Source organism: Salvelinus alpinus, chromosome 7 (assembly GCF_045679555.1).
Source record: "Salvelinus alpinus chromosome 7, SLU_Salpinus.1, whole genome shotgun sequence".
Lineage (NCBI taxonomy): Eukaryota > Metazoa > Chordata > Actinopteri > Salmoniformes > Salmonidae > Salvelinus > Salvelinus alpinus.
In genome coordinates this window covers 40,735,475-40,752,843 of record NC_092092.1, presented here as the reverse complement: position 1 = coordinate 40,752,843, position 17,369 = coordinate 40,735,475, and the positions used below count along the sequence as shown (strand labels likewise).

General features: G+C 42.4%; 1 protein-coding gene across 1 annotated transcript in view; it reads left to right on the top strand.

Moving 5' to 3' along the window:
• LOC139581018 (vesicle-fusing ATPase) overlaps positions 1 to 17,369 on the top strand; it is a 44,339-nt gene that overhangs the window by 3,007 nt on the left and 23,963 nt on the right. The window contains exons 2-4 of the mRNA XM_071410319.1: positions 13,199 to 13,284; positions 13,761 to 13,860; positions 16,305 to 16,344. Of these exons, the coding sequence (XP_071266420.1) occupies positions 13,199 to 13,284; positions 13,761 to 13,860; positions 16,305 to 16,344 (226 nt within the window). The remainder of the gene's footprint in view (positions 1 to 13,198; positions 13,285 to 13,760; positions 13,861 to 16,304; positions 16,345 to 17,369) is intronic.

Here is a 17,369-nt window from a genome sequence, read left to right as displayed (position 1 = left end):
TGTTCACCCCAGCACCTTTGTTATTTTTTGGGGGGTTGTTGAAATGGAGGAGAGAAGCGTGTGTGTGTGTGTGTGTTCCCTCATAAGAAGTTGTTATTATTAAAATAAATTATAGCGGCCCTTGTGTGCACATCAAGTAATACCGTATACCCCGGTATGGTACATTATGACGGTATGAAAATCTGTATACCACCCAACTCTACTGAACACATCCTTTTCACATGGACAGGGTGTAGTGGAGCGGGTTGAAAGATTCCTTGGTGTCCACAACATTAAGGATCTATCATGGTCCAAACACACCAACACAATCGTGAAGAGGTCCCAACAATGCCTCTTCCCCCCTCAGGAGTACACCCAGTGTTTCTCATATATTAATTTAGTGGTGGGACGCCACAGTTAATGGCGCCGGAGGCGATGGCTGCCATTTTAATGGGCTTCTAACCAATTGTGCTATTCTGTGTGTGTTTTCATGTTTAACTTTTATTTGTACATAATGTTTCTGCCACTGTCTCTTATGACTGAAAAGAGCTTCTGGACATCACAACATCGATTACTCACCTCTGACTAAACAAAGATGTTTTATTTAATGAATCGGAGGTGAAAAATGTACGGCTCCTCCCGGACCAGGCCCAAATTCATATGAAGAGGAGATGCCGATACAGGGGGTGCATATCCGGGTGCTTGGTTTAGAATTAGTTGGTGAGTGGATAATCTGCCTTTACCATCCGTCCTACTGGCGACCGTGCAATCACTGGAGTATAAACTGGACATATCTTCTGTTTCACTGAGTTGTGGCTGAACGAGGACATGGATAATATACAGTTACTGGGTTTTCTGTGCATTGGCAAGACAGACCAGCAACCTCCTTTAAGACGAGGGGTGGTGTCTATTTGTCAACAATAGTTGATGCGCAATCTCTAATATTAAGGAAGTCTCAAGGTTTTGCTTGCCTGAAGTAGAGTACCTCATGATGAGCTGTAGACCACACTATTTACACTATTTACTATCACTAGATAGTTTTCATCTATATTTTTCGTAGCTGTCTATTTACCACCACAAATTGATGCATGTACTAAGACCTCAATCAACAAGCTGTATCAGGCCATAAGCAAACAAGATAATACTCACCCAGTTTTCCTAGTGACTGGGGATTTAATGCAGGAAAACGTAAATCCATTTTACCTCATTTCTACCAGCATGTCACATGTGCAACCAGAGGAGAAAAAAAAACTCTACACCACCTTTACTCCATACACAGAGACGCATACAAAGCTAACCCTCCATTTGGCAAATCTGACCATAATTCTATCCTCCTGATTCCCGCTTACAAGCAAAAACTCAAGCAGGAAGTACCAGTGACTCGCTCATTACGGAAGTGGTCTGATAATGCGGATGCTAAGCTACAGGACTGTTTTTTGCTAGCACAGACTGGAATATGTTCCGGGATTCATCCGATGTCATTGAGGAGTAAAGCACATCAGTCATCGGCTTCATCAGTAAGTGCATTGACGACATCGTCCCCCTCCAGTGACCGTACGTACATATCCCAACCAGAAGCCAAGAATTACAGGCAACATCCGCACTGAGCTAAAGGCTACAGCTACCGCTTTCTAGGAGCAGGACACTTGTAAGAAATCCCGCTATGCTCTCTGACGAACCATCAAACACGCAAAGCATCAATCCAGGACTAAGATTGAATCTTATTACACCTGCTCTGATGCTCGTGGCAGGGTATGCAAACTATTACGGATTACAAATTGAAACCCAGCCGCGAGCTGCCCAGTGACGCGAGCCTACCAGATGAGCGAAATGCCTTTTTTATGCTCGCTTCGAGGAAAGCAACACTGAAGCATGCATAAGAGCACCAGCTTTTCCGGAAGACTGTGTGATCACTCTCTCTGTAGCCGATGTGAGTAAGACCTTTAAACAGGTAAACATTCACAAGGCTGCAGGGCCAGATGGATTACCAGGGCCAATTATTGTTTTTTATATATATATATATATATACACACACGCACACACACAGTTGAAGTCAGAAGTTTACATACACTTAGGTTGGCGTCATTTAAAACTCATTTTTCAACCACTCCACAAATGTCTTGTTAACAAACTATAGTTTTGGCAAGTTTGTTAGGACATCTACTTTGTGCATGACACAAGTAATTTTTCCAACAATTGTTTAGACACATTAAATTTTAAGTGAAATAATATATCACAATTCCAGTGGGTCAGAAGTTTACATACACTAAGTTGACTGTGCCTTTAAACAGTTTGGAAAATTCCCAAAAATGTCATGGCTTTAGAAGCTTCTGATAGGCTAATTGACATCATTTGAGTCAATTGGAGGTGTACCTGTGGATGTATTTCATGGCCTACCTTCAAACCCGGTGCCTCTTTGCTTGACATCATGGGAAAATCAAAAGAAATCAGCCAAGACCTCAGAAAAGAAATTGTAGACCTCCACAAGTCTGGTTCATCCTTGGGAGCAATTTCCAAACGCCTGAAGGTACCACGTTCACCTGTACAAACAACAGTACGCGAGTATAAACACCATGGGACCACGCAGCCATCATACCGCTCAGGAAGGATCACAAAGTCAGCTAATTTCCACTCCATTCATATGCAAATCCTTTTGATTCATACACTGGCTTTTCTTTCTGTCATGTTTTTATTTTATACCTGCCCTTCCCTTATCTACACTGAAATAATATAATTTCAGTAGTCTTCTATTAAGATGGATTTTTTTCTCTCGCATTGCTCATTAGTACACCCTTGTGGTTGAATATATATGTATCTATTGCAGGTCCTAGGATACAACAAAGAATAATGTGGAGCAAATAAATACCACCAAAGGATACTTTCCAATAATGAACACCTTGTGAAACGGCTGTGAAAACCAACCTGCCAATATTTAAGATTAAGAACTTTTGATATTTTTTGGTACAGTTGTGTTATAAAACATTTTTCTATTAAAAAATACATTTTTTGTACACACATGGCAATTTAAGACTAAAATACTGAATTCTGGTGTGTGGAATATTGAGGAGGTGGTTGCTGTGTGGGTGGGAGGTTCTGCCTCTCACTTGTTCTCAGCAGGCTTGGAAGGGGGATTTGTAGAGGGAGACTGCAAAGTCCAGGCACTGCTGCTCTCTTTGTTCTGAGTGCTTGCAGTGCTAGTGTTTTTAGCCAATCTGTGTATCTCACATATTCTGTACCCAGTATGATAGAGCATGAACATTTCTTAGCAGATAATGACAATAACAGTAGCTGTAGATGATGTAATGAGAAGTTGGAGGGTGGTTGGTAATGGAGGACATCAGGTGGATCCATATGGGATCAATATCATGCCAAATGTATATATAGCATTAGAATTGTTTCATAACTGCAGATGTTCAGGTTATTTCCAAGGACCTTAAGTAAAACGACTGCTATGAAGACAAAAATTCTCACGAGTAGAAAGCGATTTGTAGTCGTAGAAAAAATGAATGATCCCATAAAAGTTGATCTCATTGATGCTGTTGACCCGGATCACTGGTTGCTGCGGAAAATGAGGCGGTCAAAGGGGGTGAGTGTAACTGGTGTGAAATGGCTAGCTAGTTAGCGGTGCGCGCTAATAGCATTTCAGTCGATGACGTCACTCGCTCTGAGACCTTGAAGTAGTTGTTTCCCTTGCTCTGCAAGGGCCGCGGCTTTTGTGGAGCGATGGGTAACGAAGCTTCGAGGGTGGCTGTTGTCGATGTGTGCAAGCGGGTCCCTGGTTCAAGCCCAGGTTGGGGCGAGGGACGGAGGCAGTACTGTTTGTTACAAAGTCTGTATGATATATCCTTCACATCTAGTGGCGCTATCACACTGGCCAGCTAATTCAACTATTTGTGTGATGAACGGGTGTACACCGCAATAGTGTTGTAAATATAGAGTAATCTAGGGCTTTCAATTATTTAAGTTGGACATACTATGATTTACATATTATGGTTACCATACTATAATTTCTGCAGCCTTAAGTCAGGCATCAACATGGCCCAACGAGAGGCTGCCAGCGATTTTATAGAAATCGCTTTCTATGGATACAAACCTTTTTTCTACGACTACAAATCGCTTTCTACTGTGATAACTTTTTTTCTACGTGAGAAATTCTTGTCTTTTTCTTGTCGTCAAACCCCTGCCAAAAGTCAGGTGACCTAAGCACTTCCAAAGTAGAGATATGCAACTCCATATATGTGCAAATCTTTATGGCAGTCATTTTACTTAAGGCTCTTGGAAATGACCTGCATATCTGCAGTTACATTTTTTGGGGGGAATGCAATATATCGATTTTACAAATACAAATCAAAAGGTGTTTATGTGGGTAGCGATTTATATTTGTCGATTGGTAGTTTATTTGTACAGATCATGATACATGAATACAAAATGCATGCTGTGAGTTCACAGTACATTTGGAATGATATTGATCCCATAGATTCACGTCTGGGTCTTGGCAGAACCCAAAGGTCCTGGAGAACAGGAGCAGAGTTAAAAGGAACAGGGTAGGAGGCAGACAAGCAAACACACAGGTTACACTTTTTACAGGGAGAAAATTTGATGGATTAGTGCAGTGTTATAAATGGGAGATATGTACTTTTTAACACTTTTGGAAGGTATAGCCTACCTAAAGCTGTCCATCATTGCCTTGGAGGTGGCCTTGCCAGTCTCGTCCTTGATGGGTATCATACAAAACTAAAATCTATTTTTGGTTCCAAGCAACCTTTTTAATGGGTTATAGAAGGGAGTTTAGAGTTAAGCACGAACTCTTCCATTACTGAGCTTAATGGGTATTGCCAACACCCACTTGGTAAAGTGATCAGTCGCCGTCAGACACCAGCAGTTGCCGTTCCTGAATTTCGTGAAGGCTCCGATGAGGTCCACCCCTGACATTTAAAGTGTACTGACCTTTTTTTTAAGCAAAAATGACAAATTGAAACATTTTGTGCGCACTGACATTCATTTAAATCATATTTTCAGAAAGAATAGAATGCGATTGATAAACAAAAGGTTATTTCACTTGACCAGCTGTCCACCACCACCTCCACCTCCTCCTCCTTCCCTGTCAGAAGAAGCGTAGGTTGATTTATGGCTATCATGCGCTTCACTCCGAAATGGCCAGCTTGCGTCTTGGTCAGCACGGCCTCCTTAGTAGAAATCACCCTCCTGTGTGGCTGGCCATCCTTCCCTCCCTAGGTACATATGATTGCCTAACAAGTTGGGAGAGAAGAGTTGAAATAAGTTTAAGTACATTTGCACTGCTCTCTGTCTGTCTGTCTGTCTCTGTCTGTCTGTCTTTACCATAGTTGCTTAGACCTATCCATTTCATTGATCAGTTTTAACTTATAGCTAGATACCTCAATATGACAGACATGTAACTATATCAGTCAAGGCTGCTGAGGGGAGGATGGCTCATAATAATGGTTGGAATGGAGTCAATGGAATGGTATCAACCCCACCACTTGTTTGATTCCATTTACTCCATACATTATTATGAGCCATCCTCCCCTCAGCAGCCTCCACTGAACTATATGTATAGCTAGCAACATGTAGATGACCAACTAGCTAGATAGAAAATGGTTGTTGAAAGATTGTTGTACATAGCTAAATCTGTCCAGTTATCAAATAGAAGTTAACTTCTTAACATTACCCTGAATTGTGAATTTCTCTGAATGTTGCGTCTCTTGTCGAGATCAGTGGTGCCTTCATAGTACTTTGCCTGATTGGAAAAATCAAATAAAATCTCAGAGGGATGCCATTTGAAGTGCAAGCTAAATACAAACAAAGCTACAATAGGTTACAGTCGCTAACTAGCTAACGTAAGCTAAATAAAACTATCTAGCTAGCTAGCGACTGTAGCTGGCTAGGCAGGCTGAGGTAAATAAGTACAGTACACACAATCCTTATATTGACAAAGCAAAAACAGGTCTGTAGAAATGTTTGTGAAAATAAATGGAAATTTGACATTTTACATAAGTAGATACATAAGACTCTTTACTCAGTACTTTGTTAAAGCACCTTTGGCAGCGATTACAGCCTTGAGTCTTGTTGGGTATGACGCGACAAGCTTGGCACACATGTATTTGGGCGTTTCTCCCATTCTTCTCTGCAGATCCTCTCAAGCTCTGTCCGGTTGGATGGGGAGTGTCACAGCACAGCTATTTTCAGGTCTCTCCAGAGAAGTTCAGTCAGGTTCAAGTCCGGGCTCTGGCGGGGCCACTCAAGGACATTCAGAGACTTGTCCTGAAACCACTCCTGCGTTGTCTTGGCTGTGTGCTTAGGGTCATTGTCCTGTTGGAAGGTGAACCTTCGCCCCAGTCTGAGGTCCTGAGCTCTCTGGAGCAGGTTTTCATCAAGGATTTCTCTATACTTTGCTCTGTTCATCTTTCCCTCGATCCTGACTAGTCTCCCAGTCCCTTTCGCTGAGAAACATCCCCATAGCATGATGCTACCACCATCATGCTTCACCGTAGGGATAGTGCCAGGTTTCCTCCAGACATGACGTCTTGCATACAGGCCAAAGAGTTCAGTCTTGGTTTCATCAAACCAGAGAATCTTGTTTCTCATGGTCTGAGAGTCCTTTAGGTACCTTTTGGCAAACGCCAAGCGGGCTGTTATGTGCCTTTTACTGAATGGTGGCTTCTGTCTGGCCACTCTACCATAAAGGACTGATTATTGGAGTGCTGCAGAGATGGTTGTCCTTCTGGAAGGTTCTCCCATCTCCACAGAGGAGCTCTGTCAGAGAGACCATCAGGTTCTTGGTCACCTCCCTGACCAAGGCCCTTCTCCCCCGATTGCACAGGTTGGCTGGGCGGCCAGCTCTATGAAGAGTGTTGGTGGTTCCAGACTTCTTCCATTTAAAAATGATGGAGGCCACTGTGTTCCTGGAGACCTTCAATTAAATGGTTTTGGTATCCTTCCCCAGATTTGTGCCTCTACACAATCCTGTCTCAGAGTTCCTTGGACAATTCCTTCAACCACATGGTTTGGTTTTTGATCTGACATCACTGTCAACTGTGGGACCTTATATAGACAGGTGTGTGCCTTTCCATATCATGTCCAATCAATTGAATTGACTAAAATCAAGTTCTAGAAACATCTCAAGGATGATCAATGGAGCAGGATGCACCAGACCTCAATTTCGAGTCTCATAGCAAAGGTTCTGAATACTTATGTAAGGTATTTCTGTTTTGAATTTTTAATACATTTGCAAAAATGTCTAAACCTGTTTGCTTTGTCGTTATAGGCTGTTGTGTGTAGATTGAGTTAAAAATAAAAAAATGTTAATCGATTTTACAATAAGGCTGTAACGTAACAAAATGTGGATAAAGGGGAGGGGTCTGAATGCTTTCCGAATACACTGTACATGTTTGCTCTAGGATGCCTCACAAGACTAGTCTGAAGTCTGTTTAAAAAATTATGGAAGTATATATGGAGATAGCAAAACAAAATACTAGTTTTAGGCAATAAACTAATTGTTTCCTGCTCTTTCTTTTATCGCTCAGATATAGGACAGACACTTTAGAACAGACTTCCTTTAGCTTTTTTGGGGGACTCTGTTTATCCATGGATAAACAATTATTCAATGGGCTAATGGCAGTGAATCCAAATTCAATGTTTCATGAAATAATTCTTTCTATTTTTTTGATACCTTTTTTAAGGGGTCCTTAAGCTCTAAATCAAATAGCTAAAGGATCCTTGGTATGACCATCTTAAAACAATTCCATATGTTAGCTTAGTAGAACAGCCATTGGCCATGCCCACTTTGCCACCGCTGCTGAAAAAGATCCTAGGGAAAATGTTTACTGATAATGTTTACTTTGCAAGCTACCTTTAGAAATGATGTACAGTCGTGGCCATAAGTTTTGAGTGACACAAATATTAATGTTCACAAAGTCTGCTGCCTCAGTTTGTATGATGGCAATTTGCATATACTCCAGAATGTTATGAAGAGTGATCAGAGTGCCATGCAAATGAACTGAATCCCCCCAAAACATTTCCACTGCATTTCAGCCCTGCTACAAAAGGACCAGCTTGACATCATGTCAGTGATTCTCTCGTTTACACAGGTGTGTGTTGATGAGGACAAGGCTGGAGATCACTCTGTCATGCTGATTGAGTTCAAATAACAGACTGGAAGCTTCAAAAGGACGGTGGTGCTTGGAATCATTGTTCTTTCTGTCAGACATGGTTACCTGCAAGGAAACGCGTGCCGTCATCATTGCTTTGCAGAAAATGGGCTTCACACGCAAGGATATTGCTGCCAGTAAGATTGCACCTAAATCAACCATTTATCGGATCATCAAGAACTTCAAGGAGAGCGGTTCAGTTGTTGTGAAGAAGGCTTCAGGGTGCCAGGACCGTCTCCTAAAGTTGATTCAGCTGCGGGATCGGGGCACCACCAGTACAGAACTTGCTCAGGAATGGCAGCAGGCAGGTGTGAGTGCATCTGCAAACACAGTGAGGCAAAGACTTTTGGAGGATGGCCTGGTGTCAAGAAGTGCAGCAAAGAAGCCACTTCTCTCCAGGAAAAACATCAAGGACAGACTGATATTCTGTACAGGGATTGGACTGCTGAGGACTGGGGTAAAGTCATTTTCTCTGAATCCTCTTTCTGATTGTTTGGGGCATCCGGAAAGAAGTTTGTCCGGAGAAGACAAGGTGAGCACTACCATCAGTCCTGTGTCATGCCAACAGTAAAGCATCCTGAGACCATTCATGTGTGGGGTTGCTTCTCAGCCAAGGGAGTGGGCTCATTCACAATTTTGCCTAAGAACACAGCCATGAATAAAGAATGGTACCAACACATCCTCCGAGAGCAACTTCTCCCAACCATCCAGGAACAGTTTGGTGATGAACAATGCCTTTTCCAGCATGATGGAGCACTTTGCCATAAGGCAGAATTGATAACTAAGTGGCTCGGGGAACAAAACATCGATATTTTGGGTCCATGGCCAGGAAACTCCCCAGACCTTAATCCCATTGAGAACTTGTGGTCAATCCTCAAGAGGCGGGTGGAAAAACCCACAAATTCTGACAAACTCCCAAGCATTGATTATGTAAGAATGGGCTGCCATCAGTCAGGATGTGGCCCAGAAGTTAATTGACAGCATGCCAGGGCGGATTGCAGAGGTCTTGATAAAGAAGGGTCGCCACTGCAAATATTGACTCTTTGCATCAACTTCATGTAATTGTCAATAAAAGCCTTTGACACTTATGAAATGCTTGTAATTATACTTCAGTATTCCATAGTAACATCTGACAAAAATATCTACAGACACTGAGGCAGCAAACCTTTTGGAAATTAATATTTGTGTCATTCTCAAAACTTTTGGCCACGACTGTACATAGTAGACCTAATGTACTTTTTTTCTCTCCAACCAATGTAGGCCTACCTTGCGAAGTTAACTAACATTATCCTCTTTTCAACATTGTTTAATCGCGATTGCTGCTGGCAGACATGATAGGCTAGCTACATTGATTGATGAACCATGTCAAATTGGATAGCTAATGTAAGCTAATAACAGATCACGTCAATATGGCTAGTTAACAAGCTAACTTTTAGAGGATAAACTAGATGGCTCTATCCAAATATTGTTTGATTTGCTTGCAATCTATAGTGTCGACGACAGTAGTCTGACATAACTTTATCAGGATGAGGACTTGCCGATTTTCAAGCCTAGTCTCTAAGCCTAATCAAACATGTTGTTTGCTTACAATGCCTTGCAATGAAGGGCAGCTATTGGTTGATGGATAGAAATACAAAAAAAAGCAGACATTGAATATCCCGTTGGTGTATCAGTGTATATACAGGCGTCCTTCCTAACTCTGTTGCCGGAGATGAAGGAAACTGCTCAGGGATTTCACCATGAGGCCAATGGTGACTTTGAAAGAGTTAGAGTTTAATGGCTGTGATAGGAGAACTGAAGATGGATCAACAAAATTGTAGTTACTCCACAGTACTGACCTAATTGACAGAGTGAAAAGAAGGAAACCTTTACAGAATATAAATATTCCAAAACATGTCCCCTGTTTGCAACAAGGAACTAAAGTAATTCAAAAACCTGGTTGTCAGAATTCCTCCAGACACTGGGAGATGAATTCACCTTTCAGCAGGACAATAACCTAAAACACAAGGCCTAATCTACACTGGAGTTGCTTACCAAGAAGACCGTGAATGTTCCCGAGTTACAAGTTACAGTTTTGACTTCTGCTTGAAAATCTATGGCAAGACCTGCAAATGGTTGTCTAGTAATGACCAACAACCAATTTGACAGAGCTTGAAGAATATTGAACAAATGTTGCACAATCCAGGTGTGGAAAGCTCTATAGACTTACCCAGTAAGACTTACAGCTGCCATCACTGCTAAAGGTGCTTCTACAAAGTATTGACTCAGGGGTGTGAATTCTTATGTAAATGAGATATTTCTGTATTTAATACATTTGCGAAAATATATAAAAACATGTTTTCACTTTGTCATTATGGGGTATAGTGTGTAAATGGGTGAGGGGGGGGGGGGGGAAATAATTTAACATTTTTAATTCAGGCTGTGACACAACAAGATGTGGAGTAAGTCATGGGGTGTGAATACTTTCTGAAGTCACTATATGTCCGCTTGTTGTCTTTTTGGTCTCATCTCCTTCGCTCTTTCTGCTGTGACTGTGCATCGTCCCACACACAGACCAAGTCCCTGCAACTCACAACAACAAAGATGAGCGATCACTTTTTCCTCAAGCAGTTTCAACTCCCTGTTTGCATTTTAAGGTTTGGTCCAACAGAATCGGTCATATCGACTGCATTCCCATGTAGATTGTTCTCAATCTGTTCTTAACTGACGTATAGGTAGGTGTAAAGTGACTGGTCAACAGGATAGATAATAGACCGTAGCAGCATCGTGTGTGTGTGTGTGTAAACATAGAGTTAGTGCAAAAAAGGGGCGATGCAGGTAATCCGGGTAGCCATTTGATTAGCTGGCTACTCACTAGCATGTGGGCTTGAGAGGTCGTTTATGAAACCTGTGTTAATTTTCTATAATGCCTGCTACAAGAAGTTGGACATTTTTAGTGAATGTACATTATGCATGGTTCTGGTTAAATTAGTAACAAAAACAGCATTTTCATAGACACACTTGAAAGACAGATCAGTGATTATTGCAAAAAGAAAAGCAGGTTAAACTATTTTGATAATTGTTGTGGAAGGCTTATATTTAGCCAAATGTCACTAGCTCTGAATTCATTTCAGTGTATTTTACCATTAATTGTACAACAAAGCTTATTTAGAGAAATCATTCAATTGAGAGAGCCACTGAGTGTACAAAACATTAGGAACATCTTCCTAATATTGAGTTGCACCCCCTTTTGCCCTCAGAACAGCCTCAGTTCATCGGGGCATGGACTCTACAAGGTGTCGAAAGCGTTCCACAGGGATGCTGGCCCATGTTGACTCCAATGCTTCTCACAGTTGTGTGAAGTTGGCGTTATGTCCTTTGGGTGGTGGACCATTCTTGATACACACGGGAAATGGTTGAGTGTGAAAAACCCAGCAGCGTTAGTTCTTGACACACAAACCAGTGCACCTGGCACCTACGACTATCCCTCGTTCAAAGGCACTTAAATATTTTCCTTGCCCATTCACCCTCTGAATGGCACACACAATCCATGTCTCATTTGTCTCAAGTCTTAAAAAATGTCTTTAACCTGTCTTCTACCCTTCATCTACCTGATTTGAAGTGGATTTAACAGGCGACATCAATAAGGGATCATAGCTTTCACCTGGATTCACCTGTTTTAGTATGTGCCATTTGAAAGCGCATGTTCCAGTTTATACTGTGAATCGCTAGAGAAAAATCTAGATTTTTAGGCCATATCACTCAGCAGAAGTTGGAGAGTGGAGGCATGGGTATTTGAAGTCTTCAAAATAATGTTTTCTGGAGATGTATAACATGTTACACTTGTAGCTCTGTGCAGTATGAGAGGCTGTGGCTTGTATAAATCGCCATCATAGCTGTGATTATATTACAAGGTTACTATCAACCGTTATGAGAAAGTTGCGTAGGCCTGGAAAATAGCCTGAAGTCCGAGGTGTCACGTTGCTAGAATTTTACCATGGCTTTCCAAAGAAGTAGCTAGGAGTAATGACTTTATTCTCAGGAAGATGCAAAACAACAACCCCCGGCCCAGACAGTTGATTTCTTTCTTGAAATTTGCAATAGTTTGAGTTACACTGGTTTAAACAGAATCCCTCAAGGGAGAACTTTAGTCTACACTTTATGAAATGGGGTTACATTTTTTTGTTTTTGGTTAACTAACCTGAGTTGTTTTGCATCTGTATGAGGCTTGTCAACCATCCTACATGTCTTCACTACCCACAAAGCCCTATTTCCTCACTGTTTCCTCTTTTCAGTTTACACCAATATATTTTCAATGCTTACCTCCCTCTTCTGGGGATATGTATGAATGGACAGCCTATAGCAGGAAAAGCTTTTCCATCCAATCAAATTAGCTGGAGTGGAGTGACAACCCCATTCACTGCATAGGCTAAATTGAATTTGTGCGAGTTAGAGGCAATATGGGAAGTTTGGCACACGGGCAAAAAAAAACTGTTTATTTGAAAAGAAGCGATCTGGTTAAAAAGAGCATAGGTTGACCATCTACATGGGAATGCAGTTTGTCCCACATGTAGCCTAGGCCTATCTCTTTGTTTGCTATACGCCTCAAAATACACTTACTTAAAAATTGTATTTAACCTCCAACTAGGCAAGTCAGTTAAGAACAAATTCTTATTTGCAATGACGGCCTACATTGGCCAAACCCGGATGCCACTGGGCCAGTTGTGCGCAGCCCTATGGGACTCCCAGTTACGGCCGGTTGCGATACAGCCTGGATTCGAACCAGGGTGCCTCTAATGAAGACCTCTAGCGCTGAGATGCACTGCCTTAGACCCCTGCGCCACTCTGGAGCGAAGTTGAGGAAATTACGCAGGTCCTTTCTACTTAACTGGATTGGAGCAGCCTTTAGCAGTACAATCTTTTCAAATAGCTGATACTTGCTAAAAGGCATAGGCCATGTGATACCACAGCCAAGGGATGTCAAAGAGGAAATATTTTCGTCCCTGGGACATGTGTACCTTTTTTTTGGAAAAGGTTATCGAGTCTCTTGTTTCTGTTTTTCCCCTTGCCAGACTATGCAAGCGGCGCGATGCCCAACAGACGAACTGTCACTTACCAACTGCGCAGTCGTGAGTGAGAAGGACCCACAGTTTGAACGGTAAGTAATGTGTGTGACCACTATATGGTTGTATGCTGTTTGTGCATGTGCGTGTGTTTTGATCCCCAGCCCTGAGGTGCCTCTGCCACATCAAAGGCCTGTGTGTGTGGCGGTAGATCACAGTGGATCACTGGGGCTCAGCTCTCTAGCCGTGATGCCAAAAGCCCCAGGGCCGTCACATTCTCTGTCTGTGGCTGCTCTGATTTCATTCTCTATCACCAAATAATGTTGTTCTGTCTTTTCATCTCTGGCCTTGCACCTGTCCCTCTGGGGCAGCTCTTACCTGGTGAAAGAAGTAACCCACCCCAGCAGAAAAATGTCACTATGGAACATATGGTCTCGCTGTGTGTCTCTGTCGGGTCTTGACCCAATATTCAAAGAATTCAAAGATTCTCTCAATATCATGCTTGCTATCCATGTAAACATACATATTATAGTTTTCTCTGTATGATATTATAGTCCTCTTCTCTATGCAGTCACGTGACCGTGAGAACCACGCCGACCCACAAGTTTGTGTTCACAGTAAAGACCCACCAGAGTGTGGTCCCGGGGACCATCGCCTTCAGTCTGCCACAGGTAGGAGCCACCATCATGGCCTTCATAAAATAGGCTACACACACTGCGTTCAAAGCTATCCTTACTTGATTGATAAATGATAAATTGAACCAAGTCTAACCCACATCTTTTAGGGCGTTTTTATAACTAAAGTCGTCATTTAATCGATGATGATAGTTGGTTTCTACAAGTGCAGCGCAGTAAACAATGTGTGGATGTAGTTGACACCGTCTGAGCTTCTTAAGCTGAGCCCATCTTCTGACTGTATTTGACTTTAGCTGTCTGGCTACTATGGCCCGTCTGTCTGCGAGCTCCTCCTCCTCTCTGTTGTCTTCTATCATGTCTGTCGCTGCTTTTGACCTTTTGCCTATCTCTGCCTGCTCTTTCTCCTTCTATAAACTCTGCAGCCACAGCCGGCACACAGGTACTACAGCAACTTCCTCCTCGGCCGGTCTTATTTCACAACTAGATCGGAGTATGAACAGAAGCAGTTATAAATGTCTCTACGGTCCTATTTACAAGATTGTAGCAATGCGCTACACGATAACTCTTGACTGGACATGTGTCAATGGCCTAATGCGCCGTACAGTAGCCTAGAGCTTCGGTCCGTCATGTAAAGTAGGTGATACGTGGGTTCAACTATCAGTCTCAAACCCTTAGCCCGGTCCGGATGTTTTTTGACCGTTGTGGGACTGATGTTCTTCTTGAAAGATGTTGTAAAATAAGACCGTATTTAAGAGGAACGTTCGCCTACATCACTGTCTTTGTCAGAACACCCTAGTTATCACTGATGGTTCATTGGAGGTGTACTGTCTATTAGTTGCATACATACAGTATCAGTCAAAAGTTTGGACACACCTATTCATTCGACGGTTTTTCTTTATTTTTGACTATTTTCTACATTGTAGAATAATAGTGAAGACATACTATGAAATGACACATATGGAATCATGTGTGTTATTTGGCACCTTTGCCTTAATCACAGCTTTGCACACTCTTGGCATTCTCTCAACCAGCTTCACCTGGAATGCTTTTCCAACAGTCTTGAAGGAGTTTCCACATATGCTGAGCACTTGTAGGCTGCTTTTCCTTCACTCTGCGGTCAACTCATCCCAAACCTTCTCAATTGGGTTGAGGTCGGGTGATTGTGGAGGCCAGGTCATCTGATACAGCACTTAATCACTCTCATTCTTGATCAAATAGCCCTTACACACCCTGGAGGTGTGTTGGGTCATTGTCCTGTTGAAAAACAAATGATAGTCCCACTATGCGCAAACCAGATGGGATGGTGTATTGCTATAGAATGCTGTGGTTGCCATGCTTGTTAATTGTGCCATGAATTCTAAATAAATCACTGACAGTGTCACCAGCAAAGCACCATCACACCACCTCCATGCTTCACGGTGGGAACCATGCATGCAGAGATAATTTGTTCACCTACTCTGCCTCACAAAGACACAGTGGTTGGAACCAAAAATCGCAAATTTGGACTCCAGACTAAAGGACAGATTTCCACCGGTCTAATGTCCATTGCTCGTATTTCTTGGCCCAAGCAAGTTTCTTCTTCTTAATGGTGTCCTTTAGTAGTGTTTTCTTTGCAGCAATTCGACCATGAAGGCCTGATTCACAGTCTCCTCTGAACAGTTGATGTTGAGATGTGTCTGTTACTTGAACTCTGTAGCATTTATTTGGCCTGCAATTTCTGAGGCTGGTAAGTCTAATGAACTTATCCTCTGCAGCAGAAGTAACTCTGGGTCTTCCTTTCTTGTGGCGGTCCTCATGAGAGCCAGTTTCATCATAGCGCTTGATGTTTTTTGCGACTGCATTTGAATAAACTTTCAAAGTTCTTGATATGTTCTGGATTGACTGACCTTCATGTCTTAAAGTAATGATGGACTGTCGTTTCTCTTTGCTCATTTGAGCTGTTCTTGCCATAATATGGACTTGGTCTTTTACCAAATAGGGCTATCTTCTGTATACCACCCCTACCATGTCACAAAACGTCTTATTAGCGCAAACGCATTAAGAAGGAAAGAAATTCCACAAATTAACTTTTAACAAGGCACACCTGTTAATTGAAATGCATTCCAGGTGACTACCTCATGAAGCTGGTTGAGAGAATGCCAAGTGTGCAAAGCTGTGATCAAGGCAAAGAGTGGCTACTTTGAAGAATATAAAATATATTTTGGTTACTATATGATTCCATGTGTTATTTCATTATTTTGATGTCTTCACAATTTTTTTTACAATGTAGAAAATAGTAAAAAATAAGTAGGTGTGTCCAAATGTTTGACTAGTACTGTATGTTAGAATGTCTCTTTTTCCTGAGCCTGTTTGTACCTTGTTGCTGGGCAACTGGATTCTATAAATAGTGATGCCCTTTTTATATGGTCTTTGTTTGCATAGTTAATACAAAGGAAATGTGTGAACTGTGCACTGACTGTATACATTACTTGTTTTCCCAGAGAAAATGGGCAGGCCTCTCCATTGGTCAGGATGTGGAAGGTAAGACTAAAGCATGATGATATTGAACTGTGAGGTGAATGCAGGAAGACAAAGTGCAGTCTCTCTCTGAATTCTTCTCATTGATTGCCATTGTATAACTGCTGTCCTATCATTAGCCACCAGATGGGGCGGCAGGTAGCCAAGTGGTTAGAGCATTGGGCCAGTATCTGAAAGGTTGCTAGATCAAAATCTGTCGTTCTGCCCCTGAACATGGCCGTTAACCCACTGTTCCTAGGCCGTCATTGTAAATAAGAATTTGGTCTGGCCACACATAACTTAGCTGTGATCTATGTGGACGCAGTGAGGGGGAGGTGGAGGGGAAATGATTGATCTAGCACATGAATCGCGTCAGAGATTGTGGTGGTGAGAGGCTACTTCACAGCGGTCTTGAAGCTCGGCCAGGTTATCAAAGCCCGAGCCAGTGTACGCCCATTGTCTGATATCTTTAGCGACGATGCTTACGGTAATAGCCTAAGTCCTATAGCTTTGCCTTACATCCTTCACAACAGCTCTGCTCCGCGAAGCGCAGGAAGTATGTATGCTCTGACTTCTGCGGAGGCCGCATGGCAGTAAATGGTATACGGCCACCGCGGATGACGGCTTGACCACGCAGGGCCTTTTTTATCCCGGTGGGCCAGATCTGTTTAGTACTTTGGCCAACTCCTCTCTGTGTCCGTTCTTTGTCAAGCCAAACGTGTATGGATGACAACAACGATGGTTGGCTACAACAACATGTAGTATGGGACCAGACTAGCTCTGCCTAGGATGACAACATAATATTAGTCAAAATATGCACCTCTGAAAGCGTTATTAGCAAAGTGTCGCTATGGAAAGAGACCCTGATCTGGAATAGAGCTGGTAATTGGCTAATTTGCATAACTACGGTACTGCTTAGGTGGCTGTGAACAGATGTTGAAAGAACAGCTAGTTCCTTCGTCAAATTCAGCCCTGTGTTGCAGACTGCGCGCTCTCAGGTGTGAGGTCCTGAACAACAGAGGCCTATTTGAACTCGCTGTAACGTGTCA